Source organism: Diachasmimorpha longicaudata, chromosome 5 (assembly GCF_034640455.1).
Source record: "Diachasmimorpha longicaudata isolate KC_UGA_2023 chromosome 5, iyDiaLong2, whole genome shotgun sequence".
In the NCBI taxonomy this organism is placed as follows: Eukaryota; Metazoa; Arthropoda; class Insecta; order Hymenoptera; family Braconidae; genus Diachasmimorpha; species Diachasmimorpha longicaudata.
Genome location: NC_087229.1, coordinates 6,324,719 through 6,345,525, shown reverse-complemented (window position 1 = coordinate 6,345,525; position 20,807 = coordinate 6,324,719). Strand labels below are relative to the sequence as shown.

The window sequence follows — 20,807 nt, the reverse complement described above, 5'->3', positions numbered from 1 at the left end:
TGGTTCACGTGTTTTGATACAGTCCGACGAAGGCCTACTCGAAATATATTAATCCCAAGAAGGTGAAGAAAAAAAGAAAAAAAATTTTCTGTAGAAACTATGACTAAATAATGAGCCCGGGGTCTCTGGAGAAGATATTTAACGCTCTGCTCGGTTGAGATATGCCGTCCGAGATGTGCTACGAGGAGGAAGACGACACTATCAGAGAACTAGTTCCTCGAGACACCTCAGAACACCAACGTCATTTGTCGTTTGAGAATATTTTTCGCTCAAGCGTAATCTGAGAGCCCTAACTTGAGCTTTGTATGTGTAGGTGTGTGTGAATCTCCAGGTGAACGGAGATTAGGTCGATTGGCCGTTACAGGAGTAACTTACCACCAAAAAAAAAAATATATATATATAAAAAAGAAGCTCACGAAGTGCGTCCGGTCGCTCTTGGAAACTGTATCGCTATGGGAGGTCGTTTTTTTTTTAAATTCTCGAGTATGAAAACTTCGTCGGAAACTTATTTCTCGGCTCGTTGGGTCGAACCCGGCAAATTAAACTCACATGTTCGGTTACATAAATTGTGGGAGTAACTGGGGCTCATCTCTGGACATTGGAGCCAAGTTATTTTCTGTGAAAGCCTGTCCTCCGGGGATTTTCACTCGTATTTTTTTGACTGTTCTCGGTGAAGGGAGTGGTTGGGGGTCTTCCGGGTATCCCCCATTGTTACCAGGGAAATTTTACGCATTTTTCATTTAGATTTTTTAAGGGAAGGGAGAAGTGGTAGCATTGATTGTTGAATGCTGGTGGTAATTGAGAGGCTGGACTTCGCCCGCATGGTGAGATAATATTAATTAAAAATCCATAAATAAAGAGACTCAATTGACAGGGGTATGAGGTAACTCATTAATCTTACTATGCTGCTAAAATTGGGTTGGAATTCCAGAGAACGAAGACTAGAAAAATTCTAAAATTAGGGTATGATATATATTGTTGGATGTATTTGTCTTAAATTTGGAAAAACTATCTCAAAGTGACATTTGCACTCAGATAGCAGATAACTGTGTCGTTCCAAATAACGCATTTTCCTCTAATCATTCAGAGAAAATGAGGAATAATCATTTGATTAATTAAGATTGAGTTCAAGTTGATTTCACACATTTTTCGCAGACATTTTTCAGACATCAGCTCAAATGAAAAATTATCTGAACTGAAAACATGAATCAAAAGGTTCAAACATATGTTAGCCTGCAATTCTGACATTCGTATCAGCTGTGAAGTTCTGCAATAAAATTTAATCTGTCACACCCTCGTCACTATGCAACAAAACCACACGAAAATTTTGACCAATTGAGAGCCACCGAGGCCCGACAGTTTTGAATTTGATAAAAAATGTCCTACCATACGCTTTTTTAAATAAATGACAGGAAACACTATTTTTCAAGAAATTTCGAACGTGTCCCGCCCTTCTCCTACGGCATTAACGTCGCTCGATTTTTTTTTTATCCCTTTCCCGAAAATCCTGATTTAGAAGGGCTTGAGGATAGATCCTGTGTACAAATAAATCGGATGAAGGAATGTGAATATGTTGGCTAATGGTGATCGAACGAGAGAACGTGCCAGGGCGATACTATGGGGACATTAACAGGGTGCTCAGTGGTATTTAGATATGCGGCTTTGAGAGTCGAGGGAGATCTTTATTCATTCACCACTGGCCTGTACCATTGTGTAACATGTGTGTGTGTGGGGCCCACCGACTGAGTTATTCAAGGCCACGGATAGAATGGAAAAGCCGGCTTTTCTATCCTCCATTGTCAAAAATTTTTCTCCGCCCTGACCTGGTACAATCTCAACGGATATATTCACTGTCAAAATAAAACACATTAAGAAAATGAAAAATATCTTTGGGAGCTTTGGGAGCTTTGAAGACATTTATTTGTCCCTTTTGTGAGAATAGCCCTAATTTGTATCAAAGTATTTTCTCCCTTATCTGCCCTAATGCCTCGTAACATCAAATCTTCTTTCTTCTCCCCCAACGACAATTGCGGTGTTCTATTCTGGCCTAAATATAAGTCGTCGAGAAATAAAAGAAAAATATCGAATCGAAGTGCTGAAAATTCGTCACTGTTATTTTAGTCATACGGAGAATACCCCTGTACGAATGGTCGAATTCCGAATCTTCTTGTTCAGCTCGAATTAAACTCGACACCAATTCTTCCGCACTGACGATTTTAAGGTTTATTTGTTTTGCGCAATACATTAGGCTTGAAATTACTTTGGACGTTGTCCCTTTCTACGGTACCCAACGCATATATTTATTTGAGAACTGAAGAATAATTGACATTGCATGAACAATCTATACGATTAGAAAATTTCACTGGAAATCCCGAATGAAAAATTGGAAAAGAGGAAGATGAAAATTCACCAATCATCCATTTAGAACATTTCAGAATATCTCTATAAATTTTCATAGAATAATTGACCGGAAATTCACAATTTCTTGACAGAATAGTGACCTTTAAATAACAAAATTTCTCTGAATTTCTCCGTCAATGTAGTACACTAATTTTTTCTTTGACCGTAATTTTATTGCCATAACGAATTCTTCTCCAAAAGCATGTGTTCCCTCTCCCTGTTATTTACAAAAATTCCGTATGTTAGTTTTACCCCTCAACGGTTTACAACACTTGAAGGCCCAGCGCAGTGCCCCCTCAACTCGAAGGCCAATTACACCGAGCCGGAAGTCGAGGGTTGTCTCAAGAGGCCAACATGCCTGGAGAGCTCGAGATTTTCATTGCGAAATAGATTTTTCCTCTTGATTTCGTAATCAATCAACCGAGTGATGGTTTCTTAACGAGTCTCAATAGCAAACAGCACGCTGGTTATACCAAGGTGATCCAGACAATTTTTTTTATTTACCATAAAGATGGTTCTTTTCTCTTTGAAAAACACCCGCAGCGCATCCAATTATCACTGGGTAATTTAAACGAAAGGCTTTCTAGGCGTTTCACCGGAGATTTATTGTCAAACGCTGGCTAAATGCTTTATCTAGCTGAGTCTTTGAGATACCCCCATAGAGTGAGTAATAACAGATAGTGGGGAAAGCAAATGTTCATACCAGTACGTATGTATCGTTATTTTTTCTTCATCGTAAAACGTACATTAGCTCAATCTTCGGATGGAAAAAATATATAAAAATCACTGATAACTGCCTTTCAGTCCCTAATTTACGGAAAGAATATTGGAAAAGATGTTTGAAAAATAGAAGCGATTGGCAATTCACCATTTTCCCACGTGTGTCAATTATCTCTCATGCTTGGACTACATTACTACATCTTCTCATGAAAAAAAAATATATAAAATTGATAAGAGCGTCTTAATCCCTAATTGATGTGAACATCGTAAAAAACATACAAAATAGAAAAAGGTGCCAATTGGCCTTTTTGTCAATTGTCATGTTCGTTTCTAAAATTCACCTTCATTCACAATTTTATTGATATGGGCCTGTCTTCCTGTAATTGTGTGTCAATGATTTTTCCATACCCTATTGTCAAATAGTTGGTAATTGGCTTCTCACAGAAGGCAATATACATAACAATTAATTAATTAAGGCTTGTAAATTCTTAGACGGAGAGTAAACATCAGGAAAAATTATGACACAACTACATAATCGTCGGGTGAAATTAGTTTCTACTGAAAAAGTATTGAAAGATCCGTGAGAATTGTTCCAACGATGCGGAAACATTCTTGATCGGTCTTGCAATTTTTACGGAACTTTCAGTACTTTTTGTGGGAAATACATTTCTCTGGCGATTATATAACAGTTGCATAATCTTTTCTAAATTTTTCTCTTGTAGAATTTTAGAATTCTTAAACGGAAGTACTGAAAATTCCGTAAAAATTGTCCCGATGGTCCGAGAATATAATTTATCGTTCAGACAGTTTTTACAGAACTTTCAGTATTTTTTCCTATGACGAGTAACGTTTCAATGTGGAATAAAAAAAAGGACCTGGAAAAAAGGGATTGGACACGAATTTAGAACGAAAGCTGTTAAAGCTCAACCGTATAAATGGATTTTCCCCATATCTAGAATGGTCCGTGAATGGGTTCCAGAGTGGAACACAAACATGAGGGAGCGATGACTAAAGAGGAATGCAATGCAACACAGGAGTCAGGGGTCTCTCGTAATTCACCCGAGATCTCTATAGTCGAAAGAATTGATGGTACCGGGGGGTCATCTGAGTTGCACCTCGGTATACTCCACCTTTTATTTTATCTGATCGATTCACCCAACACTGATATATCACTGGCATTTCAAAACTCTTTAATTCAATCTCTTCATCTTCCGGTGGGGAAAAGGGCAATCAAAATTCACCGCAAAATTGCTAATGATTATTTGTGTAATGAAATACACATAAATTTCGAAGAGGTAATTAATCTTAAAATCAAGTTTCAGAAGTTCCATGTAAATGGAAATCAAAACTTTTAAAATTCTTGAGATGTTACAAATACCGACGAATGTTCATAAAATCTCGAAATTTGTGTGAAGAGATTGATTGATTCTACATTAATTCTGGAAGTATCGCTTTCAATGGCTTTTCCGTATGTTGAAAGAAAAAATTTAACAGAGCGACGTGTGAACAAAATAAAATGAAATCATTTTCAATATATTCGTTCAATAAATATATTCACCAGAATTTTTTTTCTATCCCCATTTCCACAGTCAACTCCATAAACTCTCGCAGATTGACTTCATTCAATCCCCATATCTTCGCTGAGTGAAAGGGTCTTTATATAACCAAAATTTCCTGCTGAATTGTAACAAATTATTCGAGAAATAGAGCGGAGATAAATGCCGAGGGGATAATTTCTCTTGAAATCTCTTGTTTAGCGTTCCGCATTTTTCACCCTAAACTCATTGAATTTTAATAACACGTTGAAAAAATTCACTTGAACTAGTACAACATATTTCATAAAATAATAACCAACATCAAGAAGAGTTGAAAATCCCTGGAATATTGTAAGATCAAGAACCAGCACACCAATTTTTCCCAAAAGTCTTCCGGATAAATTCTATTCTATTCCATCCAAAAAGTTTCAATTCCGTTAAACTTCAGATCCATTCGATAAATTCTCACAATAGCGCGATAAATCGCGATAAAAAAAACCCTCTGGGAAAATTTACGGAAGTTTGTTTTTGACAGCATGTGGGTCACAATGGCACCGAATTCTCCAGAAGACATCCTTGGCACCGAAAATAGTCAACGGGATAAATAGCAGTTGGGGGCAGATGGCAATTGGCTGACGCTCTCTAAACTCGTTAGACCAATTCACCCGAATTTTATATCCCGGCCAAGAACCCAGTTATCCCCCAACTTTTTCAATAAAATTTCAACCCTCAATCATGACCATGGTCAACCAGGGAAATATGGCGCATCGTTAAGGCCTATTTTTCCGGAGAATTCCTTGGAATTGAGGATAAAAGGCCGTCGATGGACGTGATCAATTTAATTGGAGATCTTTGTTAAATAGAAAAGCCGTAGTTCGCACAGAGAAATAAAGGACTCTAGCTAAGGGGTACAGGTGGTACAGCTGGACTGATAATAATACGGTTATAATAACAGACGCCGCTGTAAGTGTGCGAGAGCTAAGACGAAGCTAATGTACGCTAGGATAAACACGAATTGAACACTCGTGACGATGGAGCAGATGAGCATTAACTCTGATTCCTTTCAAAAACCATTCGTGCTTTTAGTCGAGCTTGAATAATTTTAGGTTCAAAATGAAATAAGTGATGTTATGTACGGGGGACATGGGCGGATCCCGCGGCGATGACGGAATCATTGGCGTCTTTCATCGATGTCAATAAACAAGAGCAACTTCTTCCTGTCCATCATGGTTTCACCACTATCCTATGTATTTCACCGCCTCTATTTTTTTTTCGCTTATCTTCAACGAATTTATACTTTGGAAAATTGGTTTACGGACTATAGTTTTCTGGTTTGAATGTACAGAGAAAATTGGTGGTAGTTGAGAAAATTGGAAATTTATGCACTGAGAGAAGAATTTATTCACGTAAAACAGATTAGTTTTTTGATAGTCTTCAACCGGAATGTGTATGTAAATTTAATTTAAGATTAAATCTTGAAAACATTGCGCTTACTGAACTTTTGATAAATTTGGAAATCAAAGAAATAGCCACATGAATTTTTAGGATTTTGAGTAATTTTTGTTGTCGTGTGAACACTAAAAATACCATTTCAGCGGTTCTATTTTCTTTTCTAATTGAGTTTATAGTGAGGACATTTCGATTGATGGATTTTTTTAACAGTGAGGAATGTTTTCTTATTTGAATATACGATAAACTTGGTGGTAGTTCAGGAAATAGGAAATTTATGCGCCTGAGAGAAAAAAAAATGTATTCACGCAAAACAAATTAGTTTACTGACATTTTTCAACTGGAATGCTTTGAAAGTCGAGTAACAGCGACTTTTGAATTGTGAATGTTGTAGGTATGAATTCATTTTACGGTAAAATCGTGATTGAATTTTCTTTTTCATTATCAAAATTCACGAAAATGGGGCTTTCCATATTACTTTTGATTATAATTATATAGGTGGCGGTCTTTTAAATTTTTTGGAGACGTAAATATATTCTATTATGTTTTAAAAATTCCAGTTATTGTGTGGATGTTAAAAATTTAATTTTAACTTCTCAGTATTCATTGGAGCGAGCGATTTTATTTTTTTTAATGTTTTTTCACGTCTTATTTTCAACGAGTTTATGCTTTGGCAGTTGCGGTTGATGGATGATAGGTTTTTTCAGCACTGACTAATGTTTTTGTGTTTCGATAAAAAATCAAATGTATGTACTAGGGAAAAAAATATAATTCTGCTATTCAAATATTCTTGCAGCAAGAATTTAAATGGAGCTTTGGTAAATTTCGAGCATTTGGTTATACGAAACAGATATGATTGATAAACTTAAATTTTTTGTAACAAATGGTTTGAATGTTGTATGAAAGAGTGGTTTTGTACTGAACCAAATTGCAAATGAACGTCATAAATCTTACTTTTTCGTTCTCCATTAAGTGCCAATATTTTCTTATTTCTCATTGCATCAATGTTTTCCCTGTTCTCTCCGATAAACATAACCATCATTCCACCAATATCCGCTGTGCATACTCAACAAGATAATAAATAACGAGCAAATAACAGGTTACGATAATTTCCATACACAATTACTGAAAATTTCCCCAATTAAAATCCCCATTGAAGCCAACATTTTCAATATTTTAAAAGCGATGAAAATTATTACCCATAAGAATTAATCAATCATTCTCGGTAGCAGAACTTTGAATTCGATTTAAGTGGAAAAAATCCACGGAAACTCAATTTTTTTTCCAAATCCACGTATAGTCTGAATTTTCAAAATGACAGGAGGACGCCAATGCCAAAATGGCCATCAATTTTTCAAAAGAAATATTCACAGCGAAATTCCTTTGAATTCGCCGGAGATTCGTTTAAAATTCGTTTAAAAATCGATCACTCCAATTATTTCTCATTTTGCCCTAATTTACCCCGGAAAATGAACCTAAAATTACCTGTTCCCACACATCATACCCCGAAATTACTTTTTAATCACACGTTCCCAAGTTTTCAAATCTCGCACCCGAAATTTCGGAGTAAAATTACCATCAACGAACGGACGAAAACAAAAAAAAAACCAGATCAACGATGAATAACATCAAACAGCATAAAAATGATTTTCAGCTAACCTTAACAAGGAGATGAACGGGTTGACTGACACTTGGCGATTTTCCACGACGTGCCTTACCACCCCCGCCGCCCAGGCACCTTATCCACGGCATTCCAGACAGTCCCTGGTTTCCCGTATTCACTCACCGCCAATATCAATTCCTCCCGATGCCGCAACACTGAACAATCTCCATCCTTTCCCACGTATTTCACAATAAAAAAAAAAAATTTGCCAGAATGTCCCCAAGATAATTGCCGATGATGTAGCCAGTTTTTTACTTCACATCCACTCAACTCTCCCCATCAGTACATTTACACCGAATACATTACATCGATCTCCTTCAGCCAGCATCAATTTTCAATAACGATCAGATACCAATCAATTTTATAGCCGCTGATAGTTGTGTGAATTAATTCGCGTCACCAACAAGCACTCCCCAATATTATCCATCCATTAAACGTGCAAAATTGTAAATTGCCCTGTTACAAATTCCCCTCGATACTCTTATCTCCGCGCAATACCTCGCGTCACCAATTCCAGTCCCGTCAACAATGAATTAGCATCGACTCAAGATAGCAGCGCTGATAACATTTGTAAATGAACATTGTCCCCTCAATTTGTACAATTAAACTTTTCCGGTTGACCACAAATTTCTCTCCCCAATCATCACTCAATAATTCTTTTCGTCAATTTGTGAAGTTGATCCATCACTGATAGCACATGAAACGTGTGTCCATTACTGCACGAATCTCTCCTTCATTTCCCCAACTTCTCTCTCAACTTAATGAAACTAATGAACAATTCAGAGTCTCATCAATTATTCAGTATTCTCCACTTGTTTATCGTTATTAATTCGTTCGCTCATCGGTCGTTCGTTCTTCTTTTTTCTTCTTCAATTAAAACATAACGAGTGGATGTGAATGGCAATAAAAACAAGGTGCTTGTGCAATGGGGCTCCAGTATGTGCGATGTTTACGAAGTTTGTTGTGATATGTATGGAGGTAGAGCTGCGTCGACTGTCTCGCACCACAGTCTGGTGTAGACTGACGGAGAATACCGGCCGGGAGCTGAAGCGGTTAGTTCTTTCGGCCAATGCCGACAGCAGCCGTGCCCGTGCCTCCACCGGACGGAAGGATGAGGGGATCAACCATCCGCGACCACTCCGTATCGTAATCATATTGCGAATCCCATGTTTACGCACTTTTCTTTCATTTCTTCTTTTATTTATCCCATCACCATTCCAATGGGCTTTTTACGCCGCCACTGTATTAATTTACTCGTAAAATCACTGGCACCGGTTGGCGTCGTGGGGCGGGAGGGGGAGGGAGTAAAGGGGAGAGAAGCCCTCGTAACAACAAATTGACAACATCCGGAATACCTCTGGGTCAATTGAATATTAACGAAGTTTCAATTATTTTTCGTCAATGGAATTTGAGTTATCGATTGAACTGCTGTGGCGCCTCGGTTATGACGTTTATCGGGCTTTTCACGACTACCAGAGGACATTAATCACAACGAGTGGCTGGAAAAATTAAATCCCTCGACTTTTCTATTGTTAAGCGTGGAAACAATGAGGGAACATTTGTCTCTGACTGGTGGATTGTGTAGACATGACATAAATTGGTCCAGCAATGTGCAGTTTCTCTGTCTCTGTGTTTCTCTCTCACTCAGACTCGGGTGATCCACATGTGGGCTCTTTGGAGACTGTCAATGCTAACGTACACGACAATGCTACATTCCCGTCGTATTATGCACGAGTATCTGCGATACTTTTGTGAATGCAATGCTAAGGGGAGCTTCGAAGATGTGAGAGTAACAACATGAGGAGGAAACGAATATTTTTTTAAAAATTGCCGAAATGGGAGAATCTGGTGCTGACTATTTGAAGAGCAACATTAATAATTATTGACAAGGATGATTTAAAAAATAATTTAAAAATTATTATGTGGAGATGCTCATCAATTGAAGATACGAAGACAAAACCGTCCAATGAAATATGAAAAAACGAATTGGACCGAATAATTATGCTCATAAAGTTTACGAAATGAATAATCTAAGGATTTTTCGTGGTAAATATTATATTAGACAGTGGACCTTATTATATTCCATGGAAAATTAAATTGCATACTGCAATAGTCTGTATGAAATAAAATAAAAGATGAATTTATCATTCGCCAATAGTTTTTCAACAACCGAATTCAATCACTTTCCCAATGAATGAATTTAAAAACCGTCATGAATGTGCAGAGTGTACAGTGGTCGTAATTCACCGTTCGACAAAGCAAAAATTCCAGAAACTCGAAACGAGCATAAAGAATTCCCTTGAGCAGAAATATTACAAACGACAAATGGTCTAACTGTGATTTTCTCCTTTGATGATTTTTCAATTTTCGACACGCGGCTGTTGACTGGCATTCTGCACCAGGCAGACAGTCGCGTGCCGCTTCCTTCAACACCTGGACTTACTGAATTCATCCAGCACATCTGTACCCCAATACACCCACGTAATTGACCCAGGTTTAACGTCCGAATTCGTCGAATTTTCCGAGGAGCTTGTAAAACATGGAAATAGTTGAATTACGCTGACTCTGATTGAAATTTGCTAACGCAGAGAGTTTCGAATTACTGTACAATTCCTTTGTTTTAGAATTATTTCTTCTTTCATGGCAGTCACGTAGAATTGCGAAAGCGTTGACGAAGAGTTGATAAATTCTCAAATTTATATTATGATCAATTTCCATTGTGGTGAGATGATTAATCCATTATCAGTCGAATTCAAGGACTTTGGCCACTATTTTCTTGTGCAAAGTCTTGTCCGTATTCGTTATGTTATTCTCATCGGATATAATTTATTTATTTCACTTGCAAAACCGTATGGTATAGATTTTGTGATTTGTGTGATGATTAAATTCGTTTGCAGCTAGTGCTCCAACCTTCACACACACCATAACATCTTTACCGCCCCCATTATGTAATGTACTATTACGATTATTAAAAAAATGTTTATTACGTCAAAATAAGTACTTGTGAACACAAAAAAGACGAATAAAAACCGGCAAAATACATGTAATTATCCCTAGTTTTTCCCGTTCTTATCCACCAATGGGATTTAAATTTTCTCGACAATCCCAAAATTTAGAAAGTCATATCCAAGACAACAAAAGTTTCCGAAATATTCATAATTAATTTATGAATGAAAAAAAACCGACGTTCTATAATTACGAACAGAAGCCAGTGTTTGAATCGTGTCTGAAAAGATTTAATGGACTGTAGCGATTCATAATGACAGGCGTCCATGGGATTGAAATAAACGTGACACAGACCACAAGCAGATCGCTCCCCATATACTATGACGTCGTAAATACGTGTCGAGGATACATATGTGTACATCGTGCTCTGCATAACTAAAGCTGAAACATGGATAAATTATCCACGATAAAAAATTCCCTTTATAATTCATAAATCCGCCAATTGATGAAACCCCTTCTGATTATATGACTGTACCTCCACTAATGCACATTATCAATCACTAATGATCCATAAATAATCGAATTTATTTATATTGAAGCTCTGTCTATCAAATTGCTCCAATAATGAACATGTGACAGGGCCTGCAGAAAGTACCTGGAGGTGAGTGGTAAGTCGGTATCCCTTTTGTGCATTCAACCAATGTCCGAATAGATTGCCAGTCGACACGCCAGACTGACTCACCGAGGAAAAGTCATTTTGTATATAACCCACGGGGGTTGTATTCCTTCATATCGATGATGACTGCACTCATTCATCTAACAACCACCACTATTGGCACTCGTCACGCGATCGGAAATACTTTTTACAATTCTTTTTTTTTTCCACAAGATTATTGTCTCGTCACTCAATATCCAATAACTGCAATTAACAAGTCATCGCCATATGGCTGCTTCATCACTTTATGGATGACGCCCTCGATCATTTTCCTAGAGACCTCGCTAAAAGGGAGAGAGATCGATGAAAATATTGAGAGGGTCTTCGCCCCGTTCGATCGTTTCACTCTTTCCGTACTCCTTGTTATAGGTAATGGAATGGTGCTATTAAGTATGCATTAACTTCAACTTCTGAGAGTAATAATCACGCACATAATAGTCATTTGCATTGCACTCGCTGTGGAAAGGAAAAAGCTCTTTACCCAATTTTTTTAAATACGATTTTTATCGAAACTGCGAACTCGTCCACTGAGTTTCGAAAATACAGAATGCCGTGGTATTTAAAAAATGTCAATAAATGGTACCCTATTTTTTGATAAAAATTGAAAATCTATTCCACCGGTAGATTTTAAGAAAGTTTAATGGACGGCAGGAAACGATAGCCGATCTTGGGGTTTTTTTCATTCATCATTTCACCTTTTATTCCAGTCAATTCAATATTCCTGATCACGACCTCTTTCGATCTGCCTATCACCTTCACTTTTTTTATGTGATAGCTGTCTCGTCACTCAATATCTCCAATAACTGCAATCAACCCGTCATCATCATGCCCGTCCATCATTTCATATACGACGTTTTCGATTTTTTTTTCAGTCTGATCATCAAGATGAATCAAATGCCCAGGTAGGAAATGCCAATGTCCACGAAACGGGCCAGGTCTGGCACGAGACTGGCTTGCCAGATCTGGGCCACCAAGCTTGGCCCGAGGCATGGCCAGACCGGCAAAGAGCATGGCTTGCCAGGCTTGGGTCACTAAGCTTGGCCCGTGGTATGGCCAGACTGGCAAAGAGCACGGTTTGCCGGGCTTGGGCAACCACGCTTGACCCGAGGTATGGCCAGACTGGTAAAGAGCATGGCTTGCCAGGCTTGGGTCACCAAGCTTGCCCCGAGACATGGCCAGGCAGACAAGGGGCATGGTTTGCCAGGCTTGGGTCCCATATGGAACAGCATTCCAAAAATTGAATTCTCATGGGGAATGTTTTTGCAAACTCCCCATTGCAGACACCTAACAACCATGAGAGGAGTTCATGAGATTCCAGGTGAATTCATTTATTTGGGAATCGCCTCGGGACTCAGAAAAATAATTTCAACTCAAATTTATCGAGAAAACGACATTTCTCTTCTGGTTCATATTGACGGTATGCAGGTATACCGGAATGCTAAGAAGGAAATTTGGCCAATTTCAATAAAAATACAGCATCCAAATTACACTACCAAACCCTTTGCTGCCGCGATTTATTGTGGGGATGGGAAACCATTATCAGCCACAGAATTCATGACTGATTTTGTTGAAGAGGCCAATGAACTCCAAGAAAATGGTTTGCGCATTGATGACAAGGTTTTTGAGGTGAAAATTGTAGCAATAGTGGCTGATTCGCCAGCTCGAGCATTCATTTGCTGCCACAAAGCTCCTGGAGCCTTCTATGCCTGTGGAAGGTGTTTCACCAAGGGCATTACAGTAGGTTGTGGAAGACGAGGAAAACGCATATATCCAGTGACCAATGCAAATTTACGCACTAAAGTATCCTACGAGACGCGAGTTCAACCAGAACATCATTATGAAGGTTCTGTGTCCCCGCTGCTCTCTTTGGATAGATTCGATCTGACAAAACAAGTGCCATTAGATTTAATGCATTTATTCTATTCTGGTAATATGAAATGGCTGCTGGATAAATGGCTAACGAGAAGTTCAGCCCAGAGGATCAAATTAGCTGATGTTCGTCGGCTTGATGGTATTATGAGGTCATTAAAAGCCGATATCCCTATTGAATTTCAAAGGAAAGAATTTGATGTGAATAATATCTCAAGATGGAAAGCATCACAATTCAAGTTTTTCCTTAATTATTGTGGTATCGTCGTGTTACAAGATTTCTTACCGAAACCTTTACGTTGTCATTTCTCATTATTTGTCTTTGCTAGCAGAATTTTAAACAGTAAGGAATTCGTTAAGGATTTGAGTGAATATGCTGGATCTCTGCTAAAAATTTGTTTCGAGACGTTACCTGATGTTTATAATGATGAAGGGGCTCAAGTTCTCAGTTGGCATAGTATCATCCACGTTGCTAATGATGCCCAATACTTTAAAATTCCTCTGAATGAGCTCTCAGCGTTTTGGGGAGAGAGTTACATTGGTTTATTTAAAAAACTCGTTCATTCTTCGATAAAACCACTCACACAAATTATCAACAGACTAACTGAGATGGAGTCTGGAGGAACCATGGTAATTAATCAGAAACACATACTGAGTGATTGGGTTATCGCGAGAAAGCCTACAACGATGATAATTGATGGGGAAATTCATTTAACATCAAATATGATCAACATCAATGGTCTAACCTTGACGACAAGTCATCCAAATAACGTGGTACTCCTAGATATTGAGAAAGTTTTCGTAATTTCACAAATTCTCGTTAAATCAGGAAAATCCAAAATTTGTGATGATCTTACTGGTATATATATTTTCGGACACCAGGAAAGTAGTAGGGAAGAGGCGTTTAGTTATCCAGACTTTTCCAGTCGAGTAGGAATATTCTACATTAAGTCCTGGGCAGCTGAAATGACATGTAAGAAGGCACACAAAATTAAACACAAATGTGCTTTATTAAATGTAACTGGACGACAATACGCCATATCCCTCCTCCACTAGAAAATAACGTAAAAATTGTTCGCATTGTGAAATGCAGTTTTTTTTTGGTAAGAGGGTATATGAATGAGGGTATATGTTTTAGTTGAACTCGTGATTAAAATTGTGGAAGAAACAAACAATTTTATGTTTTAAATCAACAATCGACATGAAAATCCGATCATCGAGGTCGTTAGAAAATTTCAATAGTGGAGTCGTTACATGCAAGTGGGACATAAATCGGTTAGATCTGGCGTCCGTGTACATAACCTTTCATAATTGCTCGTATCATCCGTTTATCGGGCTTTTTGTCTCAAATTCGGATTTCACCAACTAAGTTGACGGTAAATTACAAGAAGTGAGAATTTAATGTGAATTAAATGTGTGTTAAGTGTTTGACAGATATTTGTGATATAATCGTTTTGAAGGAATAGTGGCGCTAAAAAAGAAGCATCAGTGGGGTGATGACAAAAAACCGTTCAAAACACATGGAAATAGAAACGCAATTTTTTCTGTTAAATAATAAGCTATATGCATCATTCTGCAAAGTTATCAGTTTATATGAAACTACTCGAAAACACCAGGTTCAATTGTACGAATCGTGATTTTTTTTCATAACCTAAAATGTCGGAAACCTCACATCCATCTCGCGATCCAAAAAATCTCAGCGAACCATTCGCAGTCATCGAATTTCTCGAGAAAAACGAAAAAGGGCTACCATGCATTGATTTGGTGCCGAAAAAATGGTTTAATAGTGCAGAAGAAGACACCTGTAAATTCCCACCGACAACTGAATATCATCTACTTGACGACTACTTGGAAAAATTGCACTCGCCCAAGGACTCTTGGCAAAGTTATCCATTTTGCTTCATCACCGGAGCAGGTACAAAAATTGAAATGACTCCACTTATAACTTGATGAATTGCTCGATGGGTTCATTTCAATATTAAAGGATCATATGTTGATTGTGTTCAGCTGATTTGGATCAGGGTCGCAGAAGATTAAAAAAGGCCCAAGTAACTCTCAACTGTGAGACAACCGATGGTGAAAATGATCGAAAGGGGGGGAGGTCCGAAACTTCCTCGAAAGCAAAAATTTCAGCAAAACCCTTAACTGCATCAAAGTCTCAACTAAACAACATCTTTAGTACTAAAATCCCGATTCCACCTAGAAATCAAACTCCAAAGTCTGGTAAGTCCTGTTAATATGAAGTAAAAGTCAATTATCAACAATTATAACCACTCTTAACCCCAATTATTCATCCCCAATTTATTCAACTCTCGTATTTAACATCAAAAGACCCATCGTTCCCTAAATTGGGAATTAGATTGACCGAATTTTTGAAATCTTTTACAAAATAAATATTAATTATGTATCTGTGCAGTCATTACATGTGTATTTGTCTCGAAACATCGTTTTAAGAGAGAATCGCATTGAATGATTTTATAAGAAAATTTTTATTATGTTGTGGTCGAAAAATATTAGGTTATTTTTTTTTATTGCAATTCTTTACTCATCAAAAAATTGAGTCGCTAACAGAAATCACTACGTGCGAACAAGATAAAGTGGAAAATTTATGATTTACACTTGATATGATTGTTTATACATAAAAGCATTGGAATGTTGAGGGGACGAGAAACGTTCCATTTTTCCCCACCATCTCTTATGTAGGAAAGCATTATAATTCTGTTGTGAAGAGGTAAATCAAAGTGAACATCTACGGAAAATGGTAAAATTTTGATAGAAACCTTTTTTGTAGGAGCGATAGGTTCTACAAAAAAAATATTTTTTCAAATGCATGCATTCTTTCCCCACTTTGAAATAGCTATAAAAAACAAAGGCTGGAGACAACTTACGTTGTGTTACTACTTCACTACAAACTTGTAAAATTTCGTAGGTATACAAGCAAAACCAAAGACAAGATTTCAAAGCATTTACCAGAGTGGATCTGACTCTGAAGACGAAAATCATGATTGTCTTATAGCTAATCCTGAGGAGATTCGAGCCTCAAAGGCTCAAAATAATTCTGGCTTTTTGCAAATGTCGAGTAAATCGCGATCTGTACCAACAGGTAATAAATCAATTTTGAGGTAATATGGGACTGTAGCACGTAATTCTAAGTTCGTGTTAATTAAATGATCCGGTCAGGGATAAATCATCATTTTCAATAATTTCCAGGTGCATGTTTATCATTTAAACAGCGGTCAAGGAAGAATATTACTTTGCTTAAAGACGTCGAAACTGATGAATCTGAGAGCAATGATTCCTCCGATGGAATTCTGCAGTCACCTACAAAATCGATGGACTCAGCGAGAAATACAAGAAAAGAACTTCATTTGACACCTCCTTCACCACTAGTCCATAACGCTTCAGGTAAAATCGGCTCGGATATTCCATGACCAATCATCGGCCAAGTTCCTCCCGCATGAAAAAATTTATATTTATAAATATTTGAAAATGGTCCAATTTATATTTTGAACATTCTTTACAAAATTCGGAACTTATATAGAATTAGATTATATTATATATTTTTGGTGGGGGCTTGGGTAGTTTTTTTTTCATCTGATGCTGCTACCCATCAATTTATATCGTTTGGTCCTCCTTTAATTTCATAAGGTAACCGAAAAAGGCGTGCATCGTCTACTACACGCGCTGAAGACGGATTGAATTCGATTGTGAGCCCAGGAACTCCAAAAACTTCACGATCAATGATGGTACCCCCTGCTAAGATGCCAAAAATGCTGGGACCACAAAACCAGTTGTCATCTAGTCATTATGCTGATAATGAACGTCGAATCCTGAACTCCCTTCGAGATTACTTTGATCAGCAATTAGATGAAAAGCTCGAAAATTTAAGACGCAGGATGGCTTACGATTTAAAGCAGTCTATGAATGAGCTCAAGACCACAATCATTGGCACTAATCTAGCCCCAGCTTCTGGTCCTAGCTTGCTTGAAATACAGAAGCAGATGTCTACGCCACTACTATTTGAAATGGATGATAAGTTCCAGGAATACGAAGCGATATTGACAACGGACCCAAATCTCGTAGAAACACTGGTAATATATCTGAAATTGATCGTTTTTCTTCTTTTTTATGTAAAATCAATAAATTGGGCGGTGACACATGCACTGGGTTCGTTTTCTGGTGATGAAAAAATCTTTCATCACCGGGACTCAAGTCTACGTCACTGGAACGCTTTGGTTATAGAACCAACCCGCTGGCGATGAGCCCAAAGATGTCTTCTCATGTTCATAAATTCAAAAAAATTTCCCTTCTTTTATTTTTAGCGATTATTCATGAGAGTTTTGATAAGCAATAAAAAAGAGATGAAAATATGTGTTTCCACTATCCTATCTGCGGTTCTGAGGAAGACAGTGTCACTGCACTATTCTGGTTACGGAAAGGAAGCTGGCGGAAAGAAAAAGAAAAATTTTTATAACACTACAGTATGCAAAGTACTGATTGATGTGATAATTGAGGTAATAGGATCCAGCACTGATGAGAAGAAGATAATGTCAGAAGTAAGTACTTGGTTGTCACGTTCTGGCGATCGAGAGGGTGGGCGTAAGGAACGACAACGCGGGTCAAGTCATCATAACGAGAATAATTCAGTTTGTTCCTTTGATACCAATCGATAATACTTCATTTTTCCGGGATAAATGGAATTGTAAAATCACTGTGTTAATATGACTCCATTAGTTCATTTTCGTAATTGTATTAGTTGTGATATTCTTGATAAAAGGTACGATTAATAGGAAAAGTTTATATTATCAATATATTTTTATCGCGAGGCGTTTCATTGGGCAGAATATATATTAATATATGAATATTGTTTAGTATTCGGCTGTCATTGAAGTATTAATTATATTTATTATATTTCTCCTGGCGAGGTCGGAAATCCAGAAGATGGAAATAACAATTGGAAAATGTGATGTATCTTAGCATAATAAAGTATTTTCTATGTCATTTCCTCATAAGTTAGATCACGGGAATAAATATCCGTTGTTGGTTCAGGGATTAAATATTATGTCCAAAAGTTTAAAGGGAAAAATAATAAGTGGATTTTTAATTTTTAAGAAAAATTCTAATGAAAGTAATTTCAGCCATTGAGAGCTGTTTTCAGTATTTGGTGATTCAAGTCAAATAATATTTATAAGGTTGAAGTTTCACAATCGGACTGCGTCCATATTCCCCAAAGATTTCAAATTTAAGGGTTGAAATTAATTAGTTATATGTAATCCTATCCAAGACTTTTTTATATTTCTAAGTTTGTTTGAAAGAGTGAATATAATAAGCAATATTATATAGAACTAGCACACAATCAATGCAACTAAATATCATTCTGTGTTCCGGAGTTGCAGATGGAGAAGACATTATTGTAAAAAAAGGACGTCTTTCCGAGATGAAAAAATAATTCTTATCAGGATAATTCGTATCAGCAATTGTCTATGGATATAAGAATTAATTCTTATCATCCATAGCGGAATAAATTATCCATAATATTGCTATTATAATGACTGTTTTCATGCTTGAATTGAAGCACGATAATTTATCAATTCTAAACTACTAATTTAAAAAATAACATTGGTGCGTTATTTTGTTGGATATTTTGTTAATACAATCTTCGAATTCTGAAGACTGACTGCTAATATTATTAGATTGTAAGAGAGAGTTTATTAAGACTTAATATGGTATGTCGTATTAAATTTCGGATTCAAATGATCTACGTAGATTATTTATTTTAAAAGCGGATGAAAATAATCCACAAAAGATTTTTCTACAATTTATACCTGCAATCATTTTTTTGAGTTTTCATATTCTGTTCGCGGAAAAATCTCATAGTTGTGATTATCTTTCATGAAAATTGGAGATACAAACACTGCATATCTTTAACTGTTCAACCAAAATCGGATGAAAACATGTACTATGTCGATAGGAGGAAAAAAGTTTTTGATTGGCTGAGTTTTTTTGTCAATAGATTTAATAAATTTAAATATAAGTTTTGTCACATAATAAAACTGTTTTCTGTATAATGTTGAAGGTAATAAATACATGTCTGCTTATCAGATATACCGTTCATATATTTATTGGTGATTCTGAACCCAATACAGGCAACGGTTGGAGCCTGGCCACAGCTCTGGTCGTAAATCTGGGCCAATTTCGGGCCGAATGGTCAGCCCAGAATGCGGCCAAAGTTCGGCAATAGGTCTGGGCCAATTTCGGGCCGAATGGTAAGCCCAGAGTGCGGCCAAAGTTCGGCAACAGGCCTGGGCCAATTTCGGGCCGAATGGTAAGCCCAGAGTGCGGCCAAAGTACGGCGACCGAAGTCTGGCCAAAGTTCGGTCCCAGGCCTGGCCCCGTGTTATCATCCCAGGGTCTAGCCAAGTTCGGCGCGAGTTTGGCTGGAGCCCGGGTGCCGAGCTACGGCAGCTCGGCGGCCGTGCTTGTACCAAGGTTGGCCCATTCGTTTTTTCCTACCTGGGTGCCTCGCCCATATTCCAACCGAGCAAGGACTCGACAATTTGAATTTAACGCCTGCCATTGTACTTGCGGAAATGTGATCGTTGTCACTCAGCCGTGAAGCTGATTGAAAATTCCTACTTCCGGATGAGTTTGTGAAAACATGAAAACTACGTCAACGGAAAGTATGGAAAATACGTCAACGGAAAATATGAAAATTACGTGGAGTTAAGCCAATAACATCGCATCATTGGCTGAATGAACATCAATTAAATTATAATTTTCTTAATTTTGAACTCTACTTTTTTATTATAATGTCATTCTATTGGCCGAAATTTTCTCCATTTTCTAAAGCTTTTGTTTCGTACTGTTTTTTTAAAACTCAATAATCTGCCTCCATCATTTGTTTGCACGGATTTTATCGGAAAATACCCGACAATTCGACGCTGTCATGGTATTATACGTGAAAAGTTCACCCTTGAGGGTAATACTCTAAACAAACTAGACTTTCTAATCGTTTGTTATCGGTGAACGATAACAAGAAATATAAATCATCCAGAATTAGTTTCTCAACCCAATGATTTACGACAAATTGATAAACCATTCGCTAACAATATTAAAACCCATTTATCTCATTCAATGGTAAGTCCACGTGGTAATAAAATATTCCAAATGGGTGCCACCTTAAACAAAACCCAACCTTGAACGCACAAAACTCTATTCAAATATCAGAACAATGTTGACACATTAATTGACACGTGTTGCATGATCATCCACAATGATAATCAGAGAAATTGTATCGTATAGCAAATTTGCATTAACCGTCAGTCATGAATCAACGTTATATTCTGCTTGAGTATGTCAAGTATATTCTACTGTTTATCAACAATCAATCGTTAATAATACAAACGACAAATTTGATAATACAATTGTGCAACATTAATTTGAAGAAATGAATAATCAGTTATTTTAATTATATTTTGCAAGAAAAAAATTCCGAGTATTTAATTTTTCC

General features: G+C 37.2%; 2 protein-coding genes across 7 annotated transcripts in view; one reads left to right on the top strand and one right to left on the bottom strand.

Annotated features, from left to right (window-relative positions):
• LOC135162645 (tensin-1) overlaps nucleotides 1-8,780 on the bottom strand; it is a 76,922-nt gene extending 68,142 nt beyond the window's left edge. For 3 of the 6 annotated variants that reach the window (XM_064121296.1, XM_064121309.1, XM_064121297.1), the window contains exon 1: nucleotides 7,764-8,780. In XM_064121296.1, the coding sequence (XP_063977366.1) occupies nucleotides 7,764-7,856 (93 nt within the window). In that variant the 5' untranslated portion in view covers nucleotides 7,857-8,780. The remainder of the gene's footprint in view (nucleotides 1-7,763) is intronic. The other 3 variants (XM_064121299.1, XM_064121315.1, XM_064121314.1) reach the window with 2 other exon arrangements.
• Nucleotides 8,781-14,402: 5,622 nt separating this feature from the next.
• On the top strand, nucleotides 14,403-18,129 carry LOC135162047 (uncharacterized). The gene is made up of 6 exons (XM_064120130.1): nucleotides 14,403-15,212; nucleotides 15,305-15,520; nucleotides 16,227-16,400; nucleotides 16,508-16,702; nucleotides 16,946-17,388; nucleotides 17,620-18,129. Exons 1-6 carry the CDS (start codon nucleotides 14,954-14,956, stop codon nucleotides 17,968-17,970), a joined length of 1,638 nt encoding a protein of 545 aa, XP_063976200.1. The 5' UTR covers nucleotides 14,403-14,953; the 3' UTR covers nucleotides 17,971-18,129.
• Nucleotides 18,130-20,807: the final 2,678 nt, after the last annotated feature.

Excerpts from the sequence above, each read along its gene's own strand:
- LOC135162047 (XM_064120130.1), top strand. The coding sequence starts at position 14,954 with ATGTCGGAAACCTCACATCCATCTCGCGATCCAAAAAATCTCAGCGAA. Across the intron at positions 16,703-16,945 it reads ACTAGTCCATAACGCTTCAG|GTAACCGAAAAAGGCGTGCA; the intron begins GTAAAATCGGCT and ends TAATTTCATAAG. Across the intron at positions 17,389-17,619 it reads CAAATCTCGTAGAAACACTG|CGATTATTCATGAGAGTTTT; the intron begins GTAATATATCTG and ends TTTTATTTTTAG.